The sequence below is a fragment of the Orbicella faveolata genome, unplaced genomic scaffold (genome assembly GCF_042242905.1).
Source record: "Orbicella faveolata isolate gen_17 unplaced genomic scaffold, um_ofav_v1 contig_36, whole genome shotgun sequence".
Lineage (NCBI taxonomy): Eukaryota > Metazoa > Cnidaria > Anthozoa > Scleractinia > Merulinidae > Orbicella > Orbicella faveolata.
The window spans coordinates 16,018,473-16,040,000 of NW_028301565.1; the positions used below are offsets into that span (position 1 = coordinate 16,018,473).

The 21,528-nt window shown below is 39.1% G+C and overlaps 2 protein-coding genes and 1 pseudogene across 6 annotated transcripts in view; 1 reads left to right on the forward strand and 2 right to left on the reverse strand.

Annotated features, from left to right (window-relative positions):
- Positions 1-932, reverse strand: part of LOC149102417 (uncharacterized) — a 35,892-nt pseudogene extending 34,960 nt beyond the window's left edge. The window contains exon 1 of the transcript XR_016202538.1: positions 600-932. The product of XR_016202538.1 is annotated as an uncharacterized LOC149102417 (transcript). The remainder of the gene's footprint in view (positions 1-599) is intronic.
- Positions 1-21,528, forward strand: part of LOC149102416 (uncharacterized) — an 87,290-nt gene that overhangs the window by 53,474 nt on the left and 12,288 nt on the right. The gene's annotated exons all lie outside the window — the stretch shown is intronic.
- On the reverse strand, positions 16,085-18,956 carry LOC149102419 (ZP domain-containing protein-like). Its single transcript, XM_089275477.1, has 6 exons — positions 18,825-18,956; positions 18,326-18,730; positions 17,916-18,141; positions 17,446-17,598; positions 17,063-17,196; positions 16,085-16,616 (listed from the first exon to the last, which is right to left on the reverse strand). Exons 1-6 carry the CDS (start codon positions 18,889-18,891, stop codon positions 16,387-16,389), a joined length of 1,215 nt encoding a protein of 404 aa, XP_089131603.1. The 5' UTR covers positions 18,892-18,956; the 3' UTR covers positions 16,085-16,386.

Here is a 21,528-nt window from a genome sequence, read left to right on the forward strand (position 1 = left end):
GTTATTTACAGGCTCCCTTTTTCGATTTACATGTTATTTACAGGCTCCCTTCTTCGATTTACATGTTATTTACAGGCTCCTGTTTTCATTTTCCATGTTATTTATAGCCTCCCTTTTTTTTATTTACATGTTGTTTACAGCCTCCCCTTTTTTATTTACATGTTATTTACAGTATTATGGCACCCTCCCTGTATTAAATTTACATGTTATTTACGGGTTTCCAGGTTGAATCACAAGAAATTTACAGGCTATTTACAGTATTTGCACGAACAGTTTACATGTTATTTACATGATCTTAGCCCTTTGCTTTGAAACATTTACAGTGTTTTCTTCATCATTTACATGTTTCACTTAAAATATTTACATGTTATTTACATGAAACCTCCAAAACATGTAAAAGGGGAAAAATCATGTAAATTATTCGTTACAGTCTTTTTTTGACTATTTACATGTTAATTACATGTTATTTACATACTCTGTAAATTTTCAACTTTTCCAGTGATATACTTTCTCTTTTGTGTCGTGCTGTATATATCTCGGGCAGTGGGCCCTCTAGATAAACCTTCCCCAAAAAGTATTATAATAGTTTAAAGAATTACCTCTTCAAGTGAACCCTAAGGAAAACTATCGCTTGGTATTGAGGACTCTGCGTCGCTTGCCCAACGACATTTTACCGTATCTCCATCGGGATCTTCAACTGGGATTCGAATTTCCTTGGGGCAACCCTCTTGAAAGCGGACGATAGCCAGGCTCCTTGTTACCGGAGATGAGTTAATTTTTCCATTATCTGATCGTGGAGTGAGGTCAATTTCCTCAGAAACAAGCCATTGCCCGCCATACCGAGCTAACGAAATCCAACAGCAGCTCGTGTAACTGTAGATCAAGACCAAATCAGAATATTTTAAATCTGCTGGCATGGCACTGATTAAGGGGCCTGACTACCTTTTAAGTTTTGAAAATAATACTTTGATACTGCTCGCTGCTGGTTTCGTTTTAGATTTTTACGCTTCTCTCATAACAAGATAAACATGATGAAATTCATTTATTTAATAGACCTGTTGCATAAAAAAGAAATTAGTTTTGGTTAACAGAAGTACAAAATGACAAAGAAAACGAATACGAAATTAAATTAAAACTAGAAAAAAGTGTCTGTGAAGTGGCAAATTAAGGAGCAAAGTATTGTGCGTCTTTGGATAATCACTGCTAGGACGCGTAGCTGGGTGCTTTTGGGGCTCTGGTTTTGTAATCAGGATATCTCGGGTTCTAGCCCTCCCCCTTGCCACTGACTTGCCATTGATGTGTTCTCAGGACCCCTGAGTTCAACTCCTCGGTTACGCCTTGTGAATAGCCAACTAGTCAGCTTACTGAGACTTCAATTATTCAACTCTTTTTCGTCTGTTTGAGTGTCCGATGCTGTAGCTCGTGTAAAACTATGTCACTTGGGGGCTAAAACAAAACTTGAACCAAGCTACCAACCAATTTTCAAATTGTCGCGTGTATATGAATGAATAAATTTAAGATGGATAAAAGGGCAATGCTCCAAAGAATATCACGTAGTTGGAAATGGGAAAACAAACCGCCCAAGCTAAAAAGGTCTATCAGAGGACATATACCTCACAGTCCACACCGAGTTGTATGATGGAAAAGTATAAGTAAAATTGTTTTCACCCATGGACCAATCTTCATTGCTACTGAAGTCAGTACAGTAAAATCCAGTATCTGCAAGGTATATGGTGTTACACTGAGGATTGGAAGCGTCGCTGCAAGTTGCTCTCTATGAATCTCCATATCCAATAAGGGCTCTCTGACTTTTCGTATTCTCGTCGCAGTAATATGAATTAGAGTACGATCTTCGAAAAGCCAGTTTAAAGGTAAAAGTGACCTAATAAAATGGAGCAAATTGGCAACAATTAATGGAAAAAACCTTGAATATTTGTTAATTATCTTTTATCAGCTCATCGAGAGAAACTTTCATTATTTATCTTAAACTATAATATTGCTGGCATATGTGGTGCACGCGGAATTTGAGCACGCCTATATTATCAGAAAAACCTGAGTAAACGTTACCTTCGCTCACTGTAATTTTTAATACAGTTCTTACTGGAATGCAAGGATAACCTAGATTGTGGAACAACGCAATGAACTGACAGTCAGTTTTAAAACAACCACCAAGTTATTCTCAAATATTAAACATCTAAAATGAAAACCAATTATAAGCCTAGAAACCTCACAATGGCTATGGAAATGTGAATTTAAAGTTTCCGAATGGCACACAAAGAGCGCGGGAATTTAACTTCTTTCTCCTTCATAGTCCCCTGTCTTGACTATCTTGAGACGTTAACACCGAAAGGACACGGTTCATAAGTTGATAAGTTATCAACTGAGTTTGTTTAAAGCTACCCACCCTTTCTGTACGTTGTTGTGCTAGACCTAGCATGAACATTTTTCATTTGGCAACATTTGCTCTTATAAATTCATAGATACGATTAAATGAAAGCCTCTTTAGGACAAAATGGTAGACACCGATCACTGGAATGCATCATAATCACTGGAATAAAATAATAATCACACACACCAAAGATATATTAAATAAAACGACGCATAAGATAACCAATACTAGCCTTGTATTAACGCGTTCTTCAGATGATCAGGAACAATGCGAATAGATCTTAAGTGTCATTGTCAGAGAAAACCGGGCAGTACCAAACGATCGAGGTCCGCCGTTTACCTTCATCTTTTCACAGTATAAAAGCTATCCGAAAAGATTAACAACCATGACATCTGCCGAGGTAGGCGTTCTTTTTTCTTCGAGATATCAGCACATAACGATTTTGGGCTCTCAAGGGGTCGAAAATGGCCGAAATTTCGGGCAGCTTTAGGTGAGCCTAAAAGAAACTTCATACAAATTCCAGAAACTATTATTTTCGTGCGATAATATATGTCTATTTATTAGTTCACTGAGATATATTTGTGGACTTTCTCTTTAATTCGACGGTTTTCACAAGGCTCCAAATATCGCCGCCGAATCGTTAATTAGCGCGACCCAAATTTTAGCCATTTTCAGCGAGTCGTTTTTCAAAAGTGCGGCAGTTTATTTCCACAGAAAAACAATTTTGTGATATTCTCTTGCACTGTTATCAATATTCAGTTTAGTTAAAATTGGTATCTCCAGGAAAATCGAAGTGATTGGTCTCGAAAAGTACAAAAAAGATCACTAGTCATAAATATTTCCCGCCAAATGTTTAGCGAAGAATATCACCTCACTCCGACATTCTGCGATTGTTATCCATGATTTGCTGAAAGATCTGCAAAAAATAGTTAGCTGGACTGCAGAAGAGAATTTTTAAGCTGTGACATCGTTATCAAGCTAAGTGAACATTTCAAACTCGCCAAATCCTTACCATTATCTAAGCTAAATTTTCCCGCGAAAATCTATTTTTAACGTCACGCTGCATGGAAAAACAAAGTGGATCCTCAGTTCGCTGGTCTTTTTCGCTGTTGTGTAGAACAAACTTCAAGTTAACACTGAGCGAACCTTTACCATAAATTTAATATTGGGACTTCTGCAAACCCCTTGTTTACATCTATTTCTCGTTTTCGGAAGGCGTAACGCGTCACAGATTAAAAGACTTCGAAATGCGGATCTTACCTAAAGGTTCCTCCTGCATTACTTGGAGTATGGCCGCCATGTTGCGCGACCTCGCTGCTAACCGGCCTACGAAAGGATTATAAAGGACAGACGACTGGAATAAACATCTCAATACGTGCAATTGTTGCTAGGTCAGGATTCCCAGCGGAAATCTTTCTTTGCCTTCATTGTTGTCGTTTGTCAGATCGTCGCAGGTTTGTACATCGTCTTGTTTTCCGTTTCATTTCCTTCCTTTATTACCTCGTGCAAGCGATTTACGTCACAGGTTAGTACACCGTGTTGTTTTCTGCTCTGAAACGTTTATTTTCAACACAAGTAATTTAATGTTGCTCTTGTCAATATCTGGAATTTGTATCTTTTAGGCTCATCTAAAGTTGCCCGAAATTTCGGCCATTTTCGACCGCTTGAGAGGTCAAAATCATGATGTGCTGATATCTCGAAGAAAAACGAACACTTACCTCGGCAAATGTCATGGTTGTTAATCTTTTCGGATAGCTTTTATACTGTGAAAAGATGAAGGTAAACGGCCGACCTCGATCTTTTGGTACTGCCCGGTTTTCTCTGGCAATGACACTTGAGGCAAAATTACATTTTTAAGCGATGACGTATTGTGTGACGTCATCGCTTTATGCTGGCATGCATGCATTCCTTTGGATAGTGATTTCGCATAGTTTGTCGCGCTTATGTCCGTGCGCTTATGTTGCGCATTTTTTATTCCCCTGTGGAAGCAAAATGCACTCTGGGAGTTCCTTTGCTGCTTTCCTTTGCTGCTTGTAGGTTCAGCGGAGTGGTTTTAATTGGAGCTTTTAAAAGAAGATTTAGGGGTGGATTTTGGTTTAAACAGTATTGGATAATTTTGCGTTCACGGGTAAACTCATAATAAGAACATATCCTCCATACATACAAGTTTAGACAGACAAGTAAGTCGCACAGGCGATAGGTGAAGGCTTTGCGGCTTTCCTTTGCTGTTTGGAGGATCAGCAGACTGCTTTTTATCGATGTGACAAGTATACAGTTAAAACAACAAATTAATTTCCGGTGAGGTAATTAGCTTTGCCAAATATCTTTAAAGATAATAAGATGATTTCAGAGAGAGGAACTTTTCAGCGGATCGAGTGCTTTTTATTTGGGTTGGTACATTTCGCTGACCCCTAGCACATGGACCAACAAGATGGACCTGGTACATGAACTACTTGAATGAACCACCAATGGACTAGCCTAAATGTAAACCCCTAAAATTTCTAACCCAAGAGTTTAAGAATCAGTTTGTCTGCTCATGTTCCAATCTTCTAGGAACAATCTTTAAACGTCATCGCTTCTGCATGCATTGCGTGCCGTTTATTTATATACATTATAAGATACTACTTATAAGGAATAGAAAACATCTACCGTGTTTCTATCGAGTTGATAGAAAGACTCGTGAAAGTTTGAGAGAACTCGAAAAAGCTGTGGAGACACGAGCCTGTCGGCTCGTGTTTCCACAGCTTTTTCGGGCTTTTTTGTTTCACAGCTTTTTCGAAAGATTTTTCGCTTTTTCGAGCTTCTTCGGTCTCCCAAACTTTCACGAGTCTTTTTCTTAGACAGTTAGATTATGAGCTCGAGATTTCTATTTAAACAATAGAGTATTTCTGTCGAGGAACTACGGTTGATAGTTGCCCCGCGGAAATTTGATGTTCTTAAAACAAATATGTTAGTTTTAATGAGAACATCAAAATAATTTCCAAGGGGCCACTATCAGCCGATAGTTCCTCGACAGAAACACTCTATTGTCTTTATTGTTCATCACTAAAATCTTAAGTCAAGCCATGACTTATATTACAAGAGTACTTGATTGCACGCGTGCAAGCCATATATAGTGATTCAATACAGTCAATTACTCGTGTGTTATAAAATAAGTACTCTAGGGGGGAGTAAATGGGGGTAGGCAAAACCGTCCATCCGTGCTAGTGTCAAAGCACTACGAAGCACTAAAAAGCGTTACTTTGTGTTGCAGCGAAATTCAAGTGTTTTTGTGTTGATTTTACCATGAATGCTGCAATGCATAACTGGTAAATGTAATTTGTAATTTGTTGAATTTTTCGTGGAGAAAAATGACATTTAAACCAATTTTAATAAAAAAGACCGAAAAATAGAGGACACCAACATGTCCGGCGACTTCGGCTGTGTGATGGATCAACGCGAACTGGTAGGCAGGGCCAAAATTCGAAACTGATCCGCAAATCCTTTAAATTTGTCACAAAATTTCGCAATCCTTTGGCTTTTCAAGGTCAAATCCGTCGATCCGTGAATCTATTCACTCCCCCACCCCCTTCCTTTAGCCTACTTTAGAGCAAAGCCGGAGTCAAGTATTCAAACGTGATGGGAAACACGTTTGTTTTCGCATCGCCCCTAGAGATGGCTTATTAACTTCCATAAATCATCAGAAGGGCGGACAAACGCGCTCAGTTTTCAAGAAATGGCCACAGTCGGCTGCGTGTGAAGAGGAAAATATTTGAAATAATTGTTACATACAATTGTGCAGTTGCAATGGCACCAAAACTTAAAATCAAACAGCTGGGCAAGTAAAAAGAGCTACTTTTTCAATTCAACCTTGTTTAGATAGCTAAGGCATGAGTTGCAACTGTACTTGGTAGCGCGTGCAATTCACGCAATACTTCAATACAATACTCGTGTCATTTCAGACAACGTAAATTATACAGTCTACTTTACAGCCAAGTTCACAGTATTGATATTAAACCATGACACGAGGTAAGCAAAAAGGGACTAACTTACGTTAGATTAAGTCGCGTCTACAAATAACTCGTTAATATGGATGATTATCAGGAATGTGAACAATCTTTCCAAGAAATGGACACAGTTGGCGAAGTATAATAACGAAAATATTTTAAGGAAAACGACCAATTTTTTAACTTCACAAGACATGTTTCGACAGAACTTCTGTCATCTTCAGTTGAATGATTACAAAGCAAGTCGAATAATAAGTAGACAAAAATGCTAATTAAGACAAATAGTAACAAAAGAACGTGAAAAGGTGTAAATTAAAAGGATAATTTTAGATTTACATGGTGTAATTGCTGATTGAGGCAAGGTAGTTCTTTTTGAATATGGATACTGAGCCTCCTTTATCTTGAGTTGAAAGCTGGTAGTGGCGTGATCTAAAATATGAAAGCAGTCTATTGAACACAGTGAGCGACAACGTTCAGAATTGTGAAGATGTTTGAAAATGTGAGAGGCCTTAGCAACGGCTAAGTGCTCACGTACGCGTGTGGAAAAATTTCGTGTGGTTTCGCCGACATAACAGGCATTACAGCCCGCACATGTAAACTTATAAACCACACGTGAACGAAGCCCGCTGGGGATAGGGTCTTTCACACCAAAAAGGTTACCTATCTTAAAGGAAGAAAAACTAATTTGATGTCTAAATCATTACAATAGCGCTTGATTAAGTGTCGAATCTTCTTCTGAGTGATGACAGAAAAATGGCCTATGTACGGCAGCTTAAAGTACAACGTGGGCGAGGTGGTAAGGGGGTAGCCACGAGGACAATGATTGCTATGGGTCCCAGTGATGTAACGGTTAACCACTTTTTCAATTAAATGGGCAGGGAAAAGGTTCTTTTTGAGAATTTCAGTAAGCTTGGTTATGTCCTCGTGTAACCCCAACCAAGTGTTATTAATCTTGTAGGCCCTGTCAACAAGAGTCCTAACGAGACCTACTTTGTATGAGTACGAGGTGAGGCTAAAATAATTAGTTAATAACCCAGTAAAGGTTTTCTTACGGTAAACCCTAGTTAGGACAGAATTAGTGTCACTATTATCAATAAGAACATCTAGAAACGGTAATTTGCGATTAAGTTCTTTTTCCTTAGCAAACCTTATGTTGGGGTGCCTAGAGTTAATGTAGTCAAAAAATATAACAGCATCGTGCTCCGAGTGAAATAAACAAAAAAGTGTCGTCAACATACCTACGATAAAATAAAATTTTAGAGCATTGAAAATTTTCCAACCATAGTTTTTCATGATGCCCCATAAAAAGATTGGCTAATACGGGAGCAAGGGGAGACCCCATCGCAAATTACCGTTTCTAGATGTTCTTATTGATAATAGTGACACTAATTCTGTCCTAACTAGGGTTTACCGTAAGAAAACCTTTACTGGGTTATTAACTAATTATTTTAGCCTCACCTCGTACTCATACAAAGTAGGTCTCGTTAGGACTCTTGTTGACAGGGCCTACAAGATTAATAACACTTGGTTGGGGTTACACGAGGACATAACCAAGCTTACTGAAATTCTCAAAAAGAACCTTTTCCCTGCCCATTTAATTGAAAAAGTGGTTAACCGTTACATCACTGGGACCCATAGCAATCATTGTCCTCGTGGCTACCCCCTTACCACCTCGCCCACGTTGTACTTTAAGCTGCCGTACATAGGCCATTTTTCTGTCATCACTCAGAAGAAGATTCGACACTTAATCAAGCGCTATTGTAATGATTTAGACATCAAATTAGTTTTTCTTCCTTTAAGATAGGTAACCTTTTTGGTGTGAAAGACCCTATCCCCAGCGGGCTTCGTTCACGTGTGGTTTATAAGTTTACATGTGCGGGCTGTAATGCCTGTTATGTCGGCGAAACCACACGAAATTTTTCCACACGCGTACGTGAGCACTTAGCCGTTGCTAAGGCCTCTCACATTTTCAAACATCTTCACAATTCTGAACGTTGTCGCTCACTGTGTTCAATAGACTGCTTTCATATTTTAGATCACGCCACTACCAGCTTTCAACTCAAGATAAAGGAGGCTCAGTATCCATATTCAAAAAGAACTACCTTGCCTCAATCAGCAATTACACCATGTAAATCTAAAATTATCCTTTTAATTTACACCTTTTCACGTTCTTTTGTTACTATTTGTCTTAATTAGCATTTTTGTCTACTTATTATTCGACTTGCTTTGTAATCATTCAACTGAAGATGACAGAAGTTCTGTCGAAACATGTCTTGTGAAGTTAAAAAATTGGTCGTTTTCCTGAAAATCTTTACGTGTCTGCTGTTATCTAGACCTTTTGGAATAACGAAAATATCTGCAATGCTAATAGATAACATTTTGCGATTGCAGAGGCATTGAAAATGCAGATTAAACGGGTGAGCAAAGCGGCATTTTTCGTTTGAATTTGGTGACATGTACAGTCTGAAGAAAAAATCTACGGTTCTATCAGTGATCTTATCAGCTGCTATTAATCTTATTCGTAAACAATGACTAACATCAGGTGATATTAAGACTACTATGAAGTAATCGCAAAGATCTTTCCAGAGGGCATCATGAACAGAGTTCTTTCTCTTAATAGCGGGATGCATTTTACTGGCTGATTGCAGTTAATTAAGTGATCTTTAGTGACGTTGATTTATGTATAGTTAAGTGGAAATATTTAGAGGCATCACGCACTTTGCAAAGTCTGGCCGCATAAAGATGCTTATCTTTGAAAAGTTTTAAGTCGATTTTCTGACATCTATTTGTAGCATGCATGGAAAAAAGTTCACCTGCGAAAATAAACCGTCTTTTTACAAAGTTGCCATTAATTTTTTTCTCTCGTTAATTGTGCGTTCGGGGAAGGCTTGTGGGCGTATTTATATGCTAGGTGTCGAGAATTGGTATCGTACAAACTTCGGAATGATTCTTTGGAAATATTTGCTTTTCACAAAAGCACTAATTTAAGGCTATTTCACGGGAACACTGTATTATCAAAAGTAACTGTCAACTTTATTGTCGATTTTCAATGTAAGGCGAGATTGCTATCATCATTTTGTTAGCGAACGGGACTTCGAGCGCGATGCCCAACGAGTTTGCCAAGTAGAAAGGTCTCTGATGAGTCCCTTGGCCGGGACGAACGGCGAGCTGCGTAAGACTAGCCACGAACAATGTATTATCACTAAGTTTTTAAAGGTGAAAACAGTAAAACACTCATACAATTAAAATCGCTGCCAAAATCGCCACCGTTCCAACTTCTGTCCTGGCAATGAAAAGTACAGCAGCTCTATAACTTCAAGACCTTCAAACTAGTATCCCGAATGTTAAAATTCCAGTGTAGTATTGAGTACCCTGCAGTCGCGACGGTCCTCTCACGAAACTCGGGTCTTATACATGTAGATTCGGGCTTTCGCTTTCTTTCAGTTAAAAAAATGGCCTAAGCAACGAAGCATGTGATTCTATGTCAGCGTAGATTATACTAGCTTGAGAAGAGGATAACGAGCTCATTTCCAGAGAATGCGTTGCTATGATGCTGCGGGAGCGCCATGGACAGAGGGAAAAAATCTTAGACTAAAAAAAAAACAAACCGGAACTTTTGACTTACGGAAGTACACTGAAAAGGGGCCTAGCCTGTACGGGTACGTAAGGAAATATAAAGCAATGAATGTACTTGTCCTTAAGAGGCGAGCAGAGAAAGGCGCAATAGCGTACCAGACTTGACGGCTGGTTAATATAGGTAGTGAGATTTTTTTTTTTTGAGTGGCCTCCAGCCACTCTGTTGAACCTACACCCTGACGAAGGGAGTAGTCTGTAAAATGCCCTGCCACATGTACTGAGGACGGCTAAAGACGCCAGTATAAAGGGATGCGAGAGAGCTTATTGAAAAAAGGCATGCTAAACCTTGAATTGGATCAGACTCCATGATGGAAAATTAAATACGTATTTTAACTATTGAAGAAACTCATTATTATTTGGGATCAAAGGCAGCCTCAGCAGTTTAAATGAAAGAGGACTCTGTCCGATCGCTGTTCAAAACTTGTTTCAAAGCAATATTTTTGGCGCATACAAACTTCACTGAAAGAAAGATGTGTGGCACAAATCAGACATCGATGACAAAATTATGATTCAGCCCATTGTAGTTTCACCTGCCTAGTTATCGACCCAAAACTTGTTAAAAGCTGACTCTTTGTATCAATGCCTTGCCAAAAGGATTTGCACGGGAAGCTTCTAAACTGTTTTTGAAACAACCTGCCTACGATCAATAATCAATTTAATATAACAGTATCGTGCCGTGAATCGCTCATTAAACAAGCCGCGAACTGCTGAAAATAGTCAGCCTCAAACTTCTAAACCCCATCTGCTATGCAATACTTACGTAGCTTAACAAGGAAGCGATTCAGACTATAAAAAGTAATTCCATATTGCGAGTACAAAAAGACGCGCAGTTGCAGTGATTATACAAGTACCTCGAGTGGCATTTGCACAAGGGTCGTGGAAAATGCTCATTTGCTTCTCTAGTACCCAAGAGCATTCACGAGTAGCGAACTAGTAAGTTGCTGCTAGAAACGTTTTATCAATTGAGCAGCAATCGTTCAAAGTATCTCCGTGAAGTGATCCCATAATAACTAGATTCTAAATGATCATTACGGGCTTTGCCTATCTACTTATAATTAGTGGCTGTTGTGAAGGTGGGTATAGTACTCTACCGTGTTGCTGCTGGAGCCCGGAGTCGGAGCCCATGCTATGTTGGCAAAACGAAAATGCGATGCTTCCCCCGACGACAGCTATAGCAGGAGGGTCAGGAGAGAAAGGAAGCTCGCTGACTTGCAGCGCGTCACCTTGTTATCGAAGAACCTGCTTCGCGTCCGTTTTGCCTGACTTCGAATTCTTAGTGAATAAAAATCAAGGGCACTGTAACAAGCGCTCAAAGCACGGCAAGCTAACTGTGAAGCTGCCAATCAAAATCATTGAGACGTATACACCTTCTGCTAACAAATTATCCACAGCCTGAAGGCGTTTTTGAAAACCGCATTTTTTGAAGTTCATTTCTGCTTAAAGTAACCATGAATTGAGATATACGGATCGATTCAATACTATAATATGCCAGATATAGGGCAGACTACTTTTGATAAGTAATGATATTAAACTGAAAGTCTCTATAGGCTTGCTTTTCGCCTGCTTACACGCGGGTTTTGGCTAAACGAAGGTTTTCTCCGCAGTAAATTTTCCAATTTAAGCAGTTGGAAAGAAGAAGCCTTAAAAAATCAGGGCTTCAACGGGATTCGAACCCTTGACCTCCGCGATACCGGTGCGATGCTCTACCAACTGAGCTATGAAGCCACACATTGGGAACGAGGTCAATTAATTGAGTTCCTATCTTCCCGCGAGAAATTGGAAAAATTGGAATTGGAATTTGGAAAATTTACTGCGATGATAGAGCATCACACCGGTATCGCGGAGGTCACAGGTTCGAATCCCATTGAAGTCCTGATTTTTTCAGGCTTCTTCTTTCCAATTGCTTAAATTGGAAAATTTACTGCGATGATCATTCTTCACTTTCATCAACAACCGCAGTTCATATATGAATTATTTCATATAAACTTCACATCATTTCACTCCTCACGGGTAGATATGAACTCAATTAATTGACCTCGCTCCCAATGTGTGGCTTCATAGCTGAGTTAGTAGAGCATCGTACCGGTATCGCGGAGGTCACGGGTTCGAATCCCGTTGAAGCCCTGATTTTTTTTAGGCTTCTTCTTTCCAATTGCTTAAATTGGAAAATTTATTGCGATGATCATTCTTCACTTTCATCTACAACCGCAGTTCATATTTGAATTATTTCATATAAACTTCACATCGAAGGTTTACTCCATTTTCCGACAACATGACATCCGCCAGCAGGGCTTGAAGAAGAATCTGCTCTGAAAAGACAAAAGACGCTATTGTTGGCCCAAAAAGAAACTCATACATACTAACTCATTGTAATTAAAAGACAGTTCCCTTACTGATTAGTTTTGTTTTTGTCAGGGTTGGTTTAAGGTATGAACCCCCGCTGGCGGAGAGGTAACAATAGGCTCTTGGAGTATTCAGTTAATCTTTGCTGTGCCAGCATTTTAACTGAAGCTGTAGTGATAAGAATTAAAAGTGTTCTCCTTTCATCACGAATTTGAGTTACCACAAAATATTTCAACAGTACAGTCGATGCGATTCTTATATTAAGAAAGTATTGAGAAATTATTTTGAAATCAACTGTAGTAGTTTCGTTAACCAGAAGTGTTGACGTCACGCTGATTGAACTGCTGGGCAGTAAGGGCGCTAGGCAGCTGTTCATAGAAAGGTGATTATGGAGAAATAAACTACGTCTTGTTTACAAATTTGATCTTTGGGTTTCAGTTTTTTTTAAATTCTTATTTTAATTTACGACTCATTCGCGGGGATAGGTGTGTAGCTCGAACTAATTTTCAAAATTGTCTGTGGTTAGCGACCGTCGCACCTTTGAAAAAGCGGCTTTTGTAGAATACCGAGTTCTTGGTCAATTCAAATCAATCATTATTGTGAAGGTACTTTAATGCAGCCACTAAAAGCTATTCAAGAATCACCGCGGGCTGTATAAGAGTGCATGTGTGCACATACTAATTGGATGTAACATGTGCTTCAAACGGCCTTGATTCAATTGAAGACTTTTATCTTAAGATTGCTTAGTGAATGTAATGGGTGGAGCTATAAAGCTGACTGGCAGACAAAGAAGCATCGTCATTGTCATGAATAAAAATGTTTGTATCAGTTGTTAACGATTCCGATGAACACTAGCTTCACTTTCAATAATCGATAAAATATCCACTTCGTTATGTGCTAGAAAAGTGTATTGAAGTGGATTTTTACCGTGCTTGAATAAAGATTACGTATGTACATGAGCTTTTGGTATCAGTCTTCCCAAAATTGTCCGTTCTCCAGAGATAGCTAGGGATTTAAAGTTAAACTGAGAAACTACCGTCGCTTACATCTAAGCATAAACACGTGACGCCGAAACATGTTCCGATTGGGTGTCAAACGTGGCATGATTGAACATCAAATATTTGAAGTTTAGCAGACCGTAACGCGAACTTTCGCGCTCAAAATGTTCACCATCAACAAATACGGACGAAACCGATATATTTTCCTGGTTATACTAGGAGTAAAACCACTTTCGTGAAAGGCGTATGTATGCATATTGACAAAAGTCTTCAATGTCCAATCTTTCTGTCATTTCGTGTGCTGAACTTTTAGCGCGAAAGTTCGCACCACGGTCTGCTAAACTTCAAATGTTTGATGACCAATCATGCTATGTTTAACACCCAATTAGAGCATGTTTCGGCGTCACGTGTTCACGCTTAGATGCAAGAGACGGTAAATTTCCACAAGATCGAAACATCTTCGCCGCCATGACCTTTTCAAGTTCTTCCCAAGACTAAATCTGTACACATTTCTAAATACGAAAATATCTTTATTTCGTGCTTACGAATATATGTTGTATTTAATTCCTACTTTCTTAAAGCTGGATGAGAAATACTTAAAAGGTAAAAGTACTTTAACTACAACTGAACTGTACGGGTCCGCAAATGATCCCAGGACCGCAAATGATCCCGGACCGCAAATGATCCCCAAATTGGACTGCAAATGATCCAGGACCGGAAATGATCCCTATATTGGACCGCAAATGATCCCGATCAAAAAATAAGGAATGGCATGGATGGTGGGATGGTGTGGATAGGGAATTGGCGTACGTGAATACCGATGTTTTTATTAAAGCCATCTTATAATTATACTGGCTTACAACTTGCTCTTTTTTTCATACTTTCGACTACATTTTGTTGCTAACTACGATGTTATGAATATCACCACTCAATCATCAAAACACACCTTGACTTGCATTTCTTTGCAATGCTCAGTAAAATTATGATCAGTGCAACATATCCTCCTTTGTTAAACATTGATATTTCGGTGTTATTGTTAAATCACATTTTATCAACCATTAACGCCACTCGTCTAAAGTTTTAAACTAAAATCTAACCATGAAGCAACTGTTACAGAGGACGCTGTCACATGAGTAGACCCACAAGCCTACAACGCTTCATCACTCTGTAAAACACCTAGTGTGTAGCACTGGAAATTTGAACAAATTTATTTTGTAATTTTTCCTTGGTCGTATTTTGGCTTTAATTCCTCGGAAATGACTACTTGATTATTCTAAGAAGCCAAAATTCCAAGCTATAGTTATGAAGTTCAGCTTCATGACCAAGCAAGGCTAAGGCTTGCACTTCGTTTTGACAATTAGCTGTTTGATAGATGTTTGATACTATCGCCACCGGGATTTCGAGAATGTTTACAAGTATGTGTTTTTCTAAGACTTCTAATTCAATAGATCGTCTTCACGTGACGTGTTTTTATCCTCATCAGGTATAAGAGGCGGTATATTTATATCTGTTTACAATTAGCATGCTTCGTTCGGACTCCAGAGCATTTTGAATTTCAGGGTTATGGAGGTTGCGTGACACAAGGCTACGATCGAGTTTGTTGAAAAATATACACTTATCTCATGATTTTGAGTCTTTTTAGAAGTTAGAACATTAGGAAAAGTGCTTATGTAAATGCTTTTTTGTTTAGTATGGATAATCAGTCGCCTAGAAAGCCAAAGTAAGTTCCAGAAGTTACACTATATTCCGGCCGCCATATTGGTGTACCACGGATGTACACCAACATGGCGTTTTCTTACTGGGCTCTGTAAATTTCTGAGAAACATTTACGACGAATATCTGAAGTTTGGGGAAACGCACAGGCCTAAAACTTGGAGAAGTGTCTTATTTAGTTATCTTCTATAGCGTACATCACAATTTGTTAGCTTTTTCCATTGTTTGGTTTTCGATTTATTATTTTCTTTTATTGCGTGACAGTGAAAACGATCTGTACCCTTCGAAGAACAACACAGTAGCTGTGGACTATTTTTTTGTAAAATGATAAAACACGTTTTTTAGTTCATAATTTTTGTACATGTTGTCACCTTCCTCTGATATAAATCCATGCTATTCCTTATTTTTTGATCGGGATCATTTGCGGTCCAATATATGGGGATCATTTCCGGTCCGGGATCATTTGCGGTCCAATTTGGGGATCATTTGCGGTCCGGGATCATTTGCGGTCCTGGGATCATTTGCGGACCCGTACAGAACTCTATTACACATGTAAACTTATGTACAACGCATGAAAGGTGAACCTGAACAATACAAGTTCGTCAGTTAGAACTTAGCATACTTATAGAGATCAGAGTTTGTCTTCTTCTGACCCTCACTGTGCTCTTCTAAACATAACTTTACTTAACTCTTGTAATAACCGAAAAAACGTAGATATCTTTCATTGTTTGTACTCTGTCAAAAGCTTACATTCCTCAAAATATATCGGTAGATGGCTTTTGGTGATTTAACAGTGCGGGTTGACTATTGCCAAATTTCACGAAACTTTAGATCATCTTTTGTTTCGTCCACAAATTATTACGTTTATGATTATATTTTGGTCATAACTTGACTGTGCTAATCTCGAGAATACTTATGTACGCGAACTTTTTCGCCTAGTTGTAATGGCGACATTATGAAGTTATTATGAGTCGTTTCATGCAAACGCAATACAATATGACCTCAAGTAGACTGTTAACTAAAACTAACAGCAATTTTTATTTAGTCAGAAATGTGGCCTCAGTGAGCTGAGAAATCATTTTTTGGATGCCATTTTCCCCTTAACTCTCAGGAAAAATAACGCAGGATAGAGGCGAAAAATTCTAAAAGCTATGGCACTCCTTGTCCTGTTCCTGATTGGTTATTTTTTAATGTTCATTCGCCAATCACGGACACTACATTGCAGTGTGTGTAACACGTGAGGAATTTAGCGGCACCGCCTCTTGCAGGTCCTAACAAACTGGCTTCTTAAAATCACAGGTAACGTTTTTTTTTTTTGGTTTTACATCTCTTCAGTGTTTTCGATCGTGTCATCCTCCTGGATATAAGCATTTTCTCGGCTCATCTGCTCGTCTTTGTTGGCGTACATTTCTTCGATCTTGTTCCTGTTCAGCAAAAGTCGTGCAATGCGGCACTTGACAAACAAAACAGCCAGGGCTATGATTGCAACCAAGGCTAAACCACCAGCGGCCGCTGCGCCTCCAATTACAGCCGTAGATTGCTTGCCTGTATCTACAGTAGAGACACCAGAAAAACATTTGAGGGATAACAAGTTTTACTTGCTGATTGTGAAGAATACTAACAGCTTAAGATTAAATTTCGAAAATGCATGCATGGTTCGCGTATCATGGCTTTTTTTTCTGCCGCAATATTGATAAGACTTTTGTCGTGGAAGTTAAAGTTGTTAAAGAGGTATATTTTCGTTTAATTGGAAGAGATATTTTTCTACGTCAAAGGTATAGCTCTAATCTTTGAATACAGGAACACAGGTGTCTGTATTTCTCAACGTTTCCAGCTTGATGCAGGGTTCTTGCAAAGTTTTCCTATGGCTTACGCTGCATGGGCACTTGTAGGGGGGAAAGCACCTTTTAATCTTCGATTTCTTAGAAAGTTTTGCATTCCTTCTAAACATGCGCTTTTTGAATTATAGAAATTCGGATTTCAGTTAATTATTATACCTGCACTTTCCTTCGACTTTTCTTTTATCAGCAGAGGCCCTCTTTTGATAACATAACTGTCTGATGTGCTCATTTCTTCTTCCACCTCTCTTCTCTTTCTCCCGCTGCTCCCGCTCAAACATCCTTGATTGCACCTTAAAGTTGACAGATTGCAAAGAAGTTAATTACCTCAACTCTGAAATTCTTTTTAAACGGTTCTCAGCAAGGCTGTGTTACCGAGCTACGTACTGGATTATTTCTGCACAGCCCAGTCTGATCTAGGCTTAGTGTCACAATTTTACTGAATTCACTTATGCAAACACCACTCTGACCAGTGTAAAAGGTTTTTGATTGCTGGCTCACTTTCTCAGTCAGAAAACTAATGTTAGCTAACGATAACTAACCTGGAATTCAGAGAGTTAACGCGACAGGCCAACAGTTCCAAGTGGATGTAATACGAATCGTAGTTACTGACGAATCTGAATGCTCGAAACTTGAGTCTTTGATAGTTGCGGGACTCGTCGTAGTCGTGTTCCAAAGTTGTATCGCTTGGACATCTATCAAAAAACATACCCGTTCTGTTACACTACTAAATAGGTAGCTGATTCTTTAATTAAGAAACGTTGCAACAACCAAGAAGCCTATTTTATGAGCAATACAAATTGAATAAGCAGGATTTAATTAAGAGAGCTATAGGACGTTTTAATCGAAACTGAGATGCCTCGAATTAAGCTATGGACTAAAAGAGGAAAAGTGATCGATGGATGGAATACTGATTAACTCCAGTGACTGACTTAATCACAACACTGCATAAATAAGGCTTTCATGATGGTGCTTAATTCACCAGGTCTTCATGTACCTATTATATACCTACCCATTTTCTACAATAGAGTAATGGGGTGACGAATAGAAACTTGCTTCTGGAGTGGCCTTAACAGTCACAGCAAATACAACCAGGTCAGCAGTGGACTCTACGCTGTACTCAAAATACATGTAATCATTGAGGGTCACTTCAACTGGAAATTCATCGTTAGTGTAGGCTGTTGAATATGATGAAGTTTTGTAGACATCGAATGTGAAGGTGAGGTCGCCGAATTCCACTGAAAAATAATGTTACAAATAGATCAGTCATTTTCATGTATTCAAAATCACATTGAAAGGGTTGATTCGGTACGTTATGTATGGTCTGACCAGTCGCATTTAAAGGCTTCAAGTCGTGTTACATGTTTTCAAACACTCTGTGTTTCCCAATGAAGCGACGTCAAAAGCTAAACCTCTTCATACCCACGTTAGGTATCTCTACTCTCCCTTCAGGAACGAACTGCAAGCTAAGAATCTTCTTCCTCGAGTAGGTGCATTCAAACGGAAGGCCAAAATCGTGATCTCGAGTGATCACGGCCGCGGAGCCATAATCTCCAGATCCAGCGCCAGATCCTTGGAGTGGTACTGCGTCTTGTACAACGACATTCGAGAAAACAAGACTGTCTCCCGTTTCGAGGAACCGTGTCCCGCAGCCATGCAAAGAAGTGCTGACATACAAATGCGTGGAGGTTTGTGTGGCTTGACAACCAGCTGATGAAGAGTAATAAAAACGCAGCCGGTTCGCCTCTAAGGATGGATATAATGCCTTTTCAAACGACACTTCGATAACATAGTCACCACATGTAACTGCAACACCAGCCGGAGGTTCTGAAATCAGGACAAAACATTGCAAAGTTAGAAGCTAGATCTAAAATGTTGTTGCAGGATTACAGGGTGGTGGAATACTTTCTCATTACAGTACCATTGCCGATCACAGAAAGCGTCAAAAGATAAATGATCAGTACAGCTACTAAGGCCCAGTGCATCATGTCGTTGGAGATGTCGAAAACGTGATTAGTCTTGGCTCGAATTCATCTCCTACAAACGTTGTGAGCTGCTGAGCCTCGTAATTTTTACCTGTCAGTCAAAACTGACACACTGCGCACTAAAACCAATCACTGAACAGTTTCAGAAAATCCATTCGCTTATTAGGTTATTGAAAACAGTCTATTATTTCCATGCATGTAGCTGATTATTGTTGTTGCTTACTATGGTGTGGCTTATGCTATGGCATCCCATCGGCACTGATGCGAAGTCTTTAGAAATGGCCTGCCGATTGATGCGAATTGCAATTTTTGTTTATTTCGTTGCGGAAGTACAGAATCCATTTCTGTCAGTATCAAGTGTTTCTTATCGCTCTTATACTGAATGCACGATAAAGTAATAAAAAATTGAACAAGACACTGAACGTCACCCTTTGAACTGAACCTACTGGATCATCAAAGGACGTTCCGGTTATTCTATTTTAAGACACTATAAGGAGTTGTTTGTGTGAATATTTTATTAGGTGATGCTTTCAAATTCCTGTCGTGTTATTTCCGAGATACGCCCTATTAAAACAAAAAAACAAGGCAGACACTGAAGGTCACGCTTAACTACTTGATCATCAAAGGAAGTTTCTGATATTCTTTTTAAGACACTAAGGAGTTGTTCGAGTTCATATGTCCTTGTCATGTTATTATTACTTCACATTCTGAGCGTTCGTTATAGAGCGTGACAAGTTACGTTCTACAACGAACACTCAGAGGTGTGCCCTCCAGGCTCCGCTGAGTGAGACATATAAACTGCATTCAATACTGACATTCCTGAATATTTATCAACTTTAATTGTCGACAGCTGTAGCCTTGGATCTTATACATTTATTTCACTCTGTTAGCTAAGAAAAGTTCGGACTAAAGTGCAATGAATGAGTTGCCAGTAATCGGATACCTGTGTTTGCGCAAAGAACTCTGGGATCGTCAGGGGGCAAACATTGCAAGTCGTTAGAAGGAATGTATGGCGCAAAGTTGTTTCGAGGTACAAGAAAACGATTCTTGAGAGAGATCAAGACTTTTTCGCCGTTGTTTTATCGCAAATGGATTTTGGCAATGTTGATACATGGAAAATGTAAGTTTTTGTTTGAATAACCGTAAAATAAGTGATAAAATTTACCGATAAACTCCCGGGGATAAACTCCCTTTTGCTTGCGTGGGGTTTATTGTGAAACACATTGAAGAGAATATTGAAAATTTCAATACACGCCTGATCTCGAGAGGCTACCCGGAGCAAATGGTAGAAAAGACCCTCCGAGAAGTTAAATATCAAGACAGAAAAGAAGCTCTAAAACAGAAATCGAAAATTGCAGAAGGAACTACTACCCTTTGTGTCGTGTAATTTCACTCAACCGTCAATACCAAACTTTGGAAAGCATAATCACGCTCAAATGGCACTTTCAAATACAAATACTCAGAGATATATTCAAGGAACTACCCTTGCTCTGTTATAGAAAAGGAAAATCACTGAAATACGTGCTTGTAAAAGCAAAACAAAGGCTTTGAGCAACACAGTAGCCACACAGCATGAGTCGCGCGGACTCATTTGTCATTAAATCAACCCCAGACAGTACAATGATCGCCACCGGGCTTATTTCCAGTATTATTTGTACGACTGAGCTTTCAAATAAGCCAAAAGTAGCCTGTACACAACTTAAAAGGCTTTACTGGGTTATTTCCTCTCGATTTATACCTAATTAATCTTGTAATATTTCCAGACCATTACGCGATGTAAATTTCACAATAAACCTCACGCAAGCAACGGAGTTTATCGGTAGATTTTGTCAATATATTTCGCGGTTATTCAAAGAAAAACTTACAGATTCCACATATCAACATTGCCCAAATCCATTTGTGATAAAAACGACGGCGAAAAAGCCTTGATCTCTCTCAAGAATCGTTTTCTTGTACCTCGAAACAACTTTACGCCATACATTTCCTTCTAGCGACTTGCAATGTTTGTCCCCTGACGATCCCAGAGTTCTTCGCGCAAACACGGGTATCCGATTACTGGCAACTCATTCATTCATTTTGTACCATTACAACCTACCTTGAGCTGTGAGCACGCAAGGCGTGGCTTGCTTTCGCAGTGTGCCAACAGTTCTGCAGATTAGTTATAAAACTGCCCAGCCCTAACGTCATTTTTAATGGTTATCTTCTAATGCAGTGACCAACGAATTAAAATCATTTGATATCAATTCTGATATCAGCGAGTATGCGATTTTTCGGCCTCAACTTAATTGCTTTAGTTTGTACCTTATGCTCTGGGTATTAACTACAAACGGCGTAGATTTAATTCCAAACCTATAACAACCTCAGTCATGTTAAGCGGACCATGCATGTCAGGAGAACTGACGCTCGGTGAAAGAGATTGTAGCAATTCGTGTTCAACGTGAACCATAAGAATGACTGTTGAAAAATTTTTTTATGATGATCGAATTTTTTTACACCATAGGTAGGACATAAGCATGTTTCCATGCTGCGCAAATTTTTGGAAATGAGGGAAAATGAAATGCTGACCCCGGGGTACTACCTACGTGATGGCATTTGTGGATTCTTTAAACAATGGCTTATTATTGTTTAAAGAAAAGGCGC